Here is a 6,923-nt window from a genome sequence, read left to right on the forward strand (position 1 = left end):
TATAACAACGTCACCCATGCCCCTTTGTTGAGTTATTGTTACTAAGGTAAGGCTTTGATTTCAAATGCTGATAATATATGGATAAGATAATGTTATTCTAGAAGTTTATATCAAACAAACATAATATATTAAATACGCACAAGTTCAGTATTGAATTATTTTGCTGTACCTAACCCACTTTGTGATTACTCTTTACTACCTAAACACAAGGACAATTTCAAGCTCTGACTTTTTTACATTTTCTCCAGTCACACTAAGTAAGAGTTGCTCCTTCCCCATCCCTTTTGCTCAGGGTAAGATGGAGAAGGGACGAGAATGGAGACAGGAGAAATGTGTACTTTGTGGTGAATTATATTTTCTTCTACAAAATAATAGAATTATATTATAAAACAATAGGACTAGATAGAAATTATGGAGGGAGGTATGTTCTTAATTGAAAACTCCTCTATAATTATTTTAAGACATAAACATGGAAAATCACTGTCATTAATATTGTATATATATATATTATTTTTTTCAGTTAGCTTTTTAGGAACATTGCATAGGCAAAATATTGTTTATAACCTACATAAATTATTTTCTAATTTTGAGTACCCTAGAATAATGGTGATCAATACATTTTATATTCACATTGCTATTAAAATATAAATTATAGCCTTATCAATTTAGCAGTTTTCATGTATTTCCCTCTAAAAGCTTAAGTGTTGTATTATTTGGCATTCATCTAGTTACTCCTCCCCTCAAAAACCCCCATCCTTCAATAATAAACATTTTTAAAACGAACATCGACATCGCACAAGTTTTTGGAATGCTTTCTTGAAGTCTTCATTAAAGATTGTGTAAATCAGTGGATTTATAAGGGAATTGAGATATCCAAGCCATGCCAAAAAATTGGACATTTCTTCAGAAATTTTACATTTTTCACAGACATTAACAACTAATTCTTTTACAAAAAAAGGAAGCCAACATATTACAAATGCACCCAAGATTAATCCTAGGGTAGTGGCTGCTTTCCGTTCTCTTGTACCTGAGATCTTTTGCCTTCTCCAAGATCTCTCATGCTTGAATTCAGACCTGAGACTTCTCACTGTGCTATGAATTTTATCAAAGTCTGTTGATGGGTCAGATAAAGACTTTTCTAGTACATAGGGTGTGGAAACCGATTTAGTGCTTTTCTCACCACTCTCCAAAAGGACTTGGCCATTCACCTCCTCCTTTGCAATCCTACTTGCTTGTCTCTTGTGGTATAACGTCTTTGCTGCTCTATATATTTTGTAGTAAAGGATCAAAATCAATGCCAGTGGGATGTAGAAAGCTCCAAATGTTGAGTAAATGGTGGAAACAATGTGGTCGTGCTTGATGATGCATTCATCATCTCTGCTAGTTCCTTGGTGCCTCCAGAATAGAGGAGGCATAGAGATAAAAACAGATATAATCCAAACTATTGTAATCATAATGCCAGCATGCTTTGGAGTCCTTTTCCTGGCATACTCAACAGCATCTGTGATTGCTCGATACCGATCCAAAGCTATAGCTGAGAGATGCAAGATGGAGCACGTGCAGCAGGTAATGTCAACACTCAGCCAAATGTCACAGACCACTTGCCCCATAATCCAGCTCTCTCTCACAATATACACAATGCTGAAGGGCATCACCAGGACAGCCACAAGAAAATCTGTGACTGCAAGGGAACAAATTAAATAATTGGCTGGATGGTGCAGCTTCCGGGTCACAATAATTGCAGCGATCACAAGGGAGTTGATAGTTGTTGTCATCAGTGCCAGCCCAGAGAGAGTGAGGGACACCAGAATTTTGGATGGCATTCTGTTTAACAGTTCCTCTGAGGTCAAGTTTTGATCAGATGAATTTAAGAAATCCATTTTCTTTGTTTTAAAAGATTAATATAGCTGAAAAATGGATACCTGTAACAAGGGAAGAGAAAAAACAGTTCAGAGAAGGCTTCAAGAACTTTTCTCTTCCTTTCAGAATAATTTTTAAAAAGTATATGTTATGTTTTCCCAGAATATTCTATAGATTAAAAAAATGAGGTTCAGATTGAAGGTTTTAGTTTTCCTTTTTATTTAAGAAATTTAATGAGAACGGTAAAAAAAAAAACAGTAACTTCCAAAACATTTCTTAAAATATAGGTTAAATACAACAATTTTTAATGAATAGTCTAGCTTGTTACTCAGTGAAATCTCTGCCATTATAGAATTGGTTTTTCTCTTTGTCCATGTCAGAAAAAGTTTAAAAGTGCGGCAGGCCCGGTCTCACTAACGCAGGCCTCCATAACAACTGTCTCAATACTACCGACTGAGTAGTTAAGTTATATATTCAAAGCTGATAGAGCCAGTGCCCTTATTCAAAGGCTGGAATTTAACAAAGAGCCCACCAAGAGTTTTGCTTAGGCTTTTCCTAGGCTTGAAGCATGACAAAATAACAAAGGAATTCTTAACAGGATCCATTTAGGATTAACAAGTTTTATTGGGGGTCTGAAGAAACTCCACAAACAAGTTTGTTGGTGTCTAAAGGAATCTTATGATTTAGCAGGAGACAAGAAAAGGGTAATCACCCCAGCACCTAGACCCATTTAGATTAAGTAAACTTACTGAGGCTCCAGAAGAAGGCCTTCAGGACTCAGACCTCAGTTATAAATTAAAAGAAGTTAATCTTTGTCTTTAGATGAATGCACACTTACACGAAGACATATAGCTTAGAAGGTATTTAAGCTCTGGAAAACTTTGTAATTTCCAGGCCTTCTCCCGGTAACCGGTTACAGAAATAAAAAGTCTCTTTCTCCCCAGTTCATCTGCATCTCGTTATTGGGCTGCGAAAAATAGCAGCCTGACCCTCGGTTTGGTCCGGGAGCAAAAGCACACGCCATTTGCTCACTGTGTGATGCAATATAAGAAAATATTATATTAAAAACAGTATTCAAAATAATAAATAATTTTGTACTTAATTGAAAGTTACATTGAGAGCATTATCATTAGGCTTGTGGAGACTAAAGGAACTTTTAATGTATTTTATGTCAAGCTATGGAGGTTATATAAAGAGAAACAGCAAAAAAAATTAGTATATCCTTAGCATTCCATGATCGTTGTATGAAATTAGGAAAATGTCAGAGTGCTTACTTGTCTTTGTGGATATAAGTAATTTGGTTTAAAAAGATAAAATAAGATTAGTTGGAATCAAATAATCGTGCAACACTACCCATTATAATAATGATAGCTATGACCAAACAAGTCAGTTACCAAAGAAACTTACTAGTAAGGACAGCTCCTAATGGCACTCACTCTGAAATGGAAATTATTCTTCTGTATAAGTCACCATTGTAATGACCGGGTTACCTTGCTTCTGAAACAGGACTCTCCATTCATGGCTTATAAGTTTTGCTTTAGTCCATTATATTAATTACAAGTCAATTAAGAACATTTGGAGTATAATAAAATAGGATTAATATCTTTGATAAATAGCATATTGTTTTTTATCAATCCTCTTCTCTCATAACTTTTTAGCAGTTACTAATATTTTAGGAGAGGACAATATGGAGGCCTGATATTTTATTCTTAGAGCTATTACTGTATTTTCATATTGCTTAAATTAATGTTCAAGTAGTTCTGTTTTATTTGTTGGAACTGATAAATTAATACTTTAAAATACTTAATTTTTATATCAAGTACTTCATAAGAATATGAGTAATCATACATATAATGTGGTTAGGTATATTATAAAACACCTTGAACCAGGCCTGGTAGCTCATTCCTGTAATACCAGCACTTTGGGAGGCTGAGGCAGGCGGATCACTTGAGGTTAGGCGGTCAAGACCATCCTGGCCAACATGGTGGAACCCCGTCTCTACTAAAAATACAAAAAAAAAAAAAAATTAGTGGGGCATGGTGGCACATGCCTGTGGTCCCAGCTACTTCGGAGGCTGAGGCAGGAAAATCGCTTGAACTCTGGAAGTGGAGGTTGCAGTGAGCCAAAATCGTGCCACTGCACTTCAGCCTGGGTGACAGAACGATATCCCATCTTAAAACAACAACAACCAACAACAACAAAAACCAAAACAAAAAGCTTTGAAATGCAGCATATTTTCTATTCTGTTCTACTTTGGGTACCAGTACTAAATTTAATTTTTAGTAACTGTTTGGGTTAACAGTACTACATTTAATTTTTCTTTTCAGGCATTCACTGAAGGCAAGTGCTGTTAAGCAAATTGAGTGGCAGAAGAAATTTGAATACCTTTCTGGTATTTGAATACCTGAAAAAAAGTGATTGTCTATTGTGTATTTGAGAAGTAGTTGCCTATTTTTTTTATGTCAACATTTAGCCAGTTATAAAGGGCAACTAAGGCAACTCCTGGTAAAGAATGGAGGCTAAAGTCTTAGAAACTCTGAAAAAGTGGTTCTTGAATTTGGAGTGCCTCAGAATCACTTGGATGGCTTGTTAAAGCAGATTGCTGTGTCCCACCCTCTCGAGATGATGACGCAGCAAGTCTGATGAGCTTGGGGCTCTAAAATCTACATTCCTAGCAAGTTCCAGGGTGATACTGATGCTGTTGGTCCAGGGAGTTAGGGCATAATCAACAGGCTGTTTCTCATCTATTTTTTTTTTCAATGCTGCCACATCTATGAGTTTCTCTCTTTTGACTTTTGTCCTCTGAATTTCGTGCTATACAATTTTTTCAGTGTCTATCATTTTTACATTCTTATTTCTTGGAGTTTCTTAAATAAATTATCTTACACTGGCGTATACATATATAATACATATATAATACATATATATAAAATACATATATATATATATTTCCCTATTTTTATTGCTATCTTCATCCAGCTCTTGGACTTTGTGTTCTGGGTCTTTTAACTCCCCTTCTCTCATATTGTTTCTATTCTTTTCAGCTGATATGAAAGTTATGCTATGACCATATTTCCTAAAGTCAGTATTGGATCACAGGGCCTATGATGTAATGGTATGCTTAGGCACCATCAGGACTGCCATTAAAATTCTTGATATGTGTTTTTAGTATCAGTGAACCTCACAGTCTTTAGCTATTTTCCCTGGAAACATTTGTAGAAGGTCAGTGATTACATGTAAAATGCTTACTTCAAAACCAACAAGATGTATTAGTAACATGGTAAATTAATTAATTTCTACTTTACTTCCAATATTTCCCCTATTCCCTTATCATAAAATTTGCACTAAATATTAAATTTAAAGAACCGAATAACTTTTTAATTGGTTAATTCCTTCGGAATGGTGTTTATTTGTTTATCTACTTTATTTTATTTTATTTTTTTGAGGCGAGTCTCACTCTGTACCCCAGGCTGGAGTACAGTGGCATGATCTTGGCTCACTGAAACCTCTGCCTCCCAGGTTCAAGCAATTCTCGTGCCTCAGCCTCCCAAGTAGCTGGAATTACAGGCATGTGCCACCATACCTGGCTAATTTTTTATATTTTAGTAGAGACGTGGTTTCACCATGTTGGCCAGGCTGGTTCAGAACTCCTGGCCTCAGGTGATCTGCTCACCATGGCCCCCAATGTGCTGGGATTACAGGTGTGAGCCACCATGCCCGGCCTGCAATGCTGTTTATTTAGTGTTATGGGAATTCATTTAAAAGTGCTGACAATTTTCATAATATGAGCAAAAATAACTTTCCATTTTAATTTGCCTGATAAACAATTTTGGCATAAGAGCTCTTCCAGAGATTATTCTGAAATTACCTTTTGAATAGAATTTTAAACAAGAGAAAGTGTCAGAAAGAGTTATGTGGGTTTCCATAATAAAAATTAATTATGTAGCAAAATTGACAAGCTTAAAATTAGAAGGTGAATTGGTTGATAATTCAATGGATTTCCCTAAGCATCAAGTTGTAGCATTTGAATTAAGCTCAATAAAATGGTACCTAATGCCAAGAAAAAAATGAAAATTTTGGGTTATATTCTAGAATTATATGAAGAAATTTATCTGTCACATAACTTATATTGCAGCTTTCCAGAAATCTTTTTAATGTTAAATTTAGAACTGTAATTAATCTTCTGATAGTTGTATTTATAGACAACAAATAGAAAAACAAAGGCAACCAATGGCATTGGGCTTTATTTTTATTTTTCTCCTATTTCTCTTGCCATTTACAATGAGAAATGTAATAAACCATCTACCTTTATTAATTTAGACATGGCCTCTGACCAGGTGTTTTTCTGTTCCTTTATATCTTAAGTTCCTACTGTGCATCTTCATGGTGCTAAGGACCACCTCCGGGTTACTTGACATAGAGTATGTTACATATGTCCCTCCTACTCTTAGAACATAGACTGCATTCTGTATTTGAATGTCTTCACTGGGAAAAAAATGAAGATTAGTCTGTAAGTACAGCCTGCAGTCTCATGTGTTACATACAGCCTTCTTGATAATAACAGAGAAAGAAAACTTCCCCAGGTTTTATTCAACATGAATATTTGCCAATTGGTTGATTTAGCGGCTTGATGCATTTACTCCTCTGCTTCCTCAGTTTTTAAAATCTAATGCTTATTTATATTCAGGTGTTTGTTTGATCTTGATATCCAATTATATTGTCCTCAAGATTAAATTATTAGCTCCTAGCCACGTAGTTTAATTCATTTTATATTGTAAATAGCCTGGGACAGTTGTCATACACAAATAGTTTTTATAATAACATTGTGAAGTAAAATTCAATTCTATCGAGACCTCATGAATACCTACAAGTTGGCTGTTTTAATTAGAATAACAATAACATTCATCTTTTCTGAGTGTTTACTTCTGCATGCAATGTACTAAGTGCCTTCCATACATTAACCTGCTTAATCCTCATAGTTAACCTTTGAGGTAGGTACAATTATTGTCTTTCTTTCATAGATAGCTGAAGTACAGATGTTAAATAATCTCTACAGTGACAAC

The 6,923-nt window shown here is 35.0% G+C and overlaps 1 protein-coding gene across 1 annotated transcript; it reads right to left on the reverse strand.

The window, feature by feature from the left end:
- Positions 1–680: 680 nt before the first annotated feature.
- Positions 681–1,880, reverse strand: HTR1F (5-hydroxytryptamine receptor 1F). Its single transcript, XM_063630524.1, has one exon. The coding sequence runs from the start codon at positions 1,878–1,880 to the stop codon at positions 774–776; it is 1,107 nt and encodes a 368-aa protein (XP_063486594.1). The 3' UTR covers positions 681–773.
- Positions 1,881–6,923: the final 5,043 nt, after the last annotated feature.

The sequence above is a fragment of the Symphalangus syndactylus genome, chromosome 21 (assembly GCF_028878055.3).
Source record: "Symphalangus syndactylus isolate Jambi chromosome 21, NHGRI_mSymSyn1-v2.1_pri, whole genome shotgun sequence".
NCBI lineage: Eukaryota > Metazoa > Chordata > Mammalia > Primates > Hylobatidae > Symphalangus > Symphalangus syndactylus.

Coding starts and splice junctions, on each gene's coding strand:
- HTR1F (XM_063630524.1), bottom strand. CDS start 1,880: ATGGATTTCTTAAATTCATCTGATCAAAACTTGACCTCAGAGGAACTG.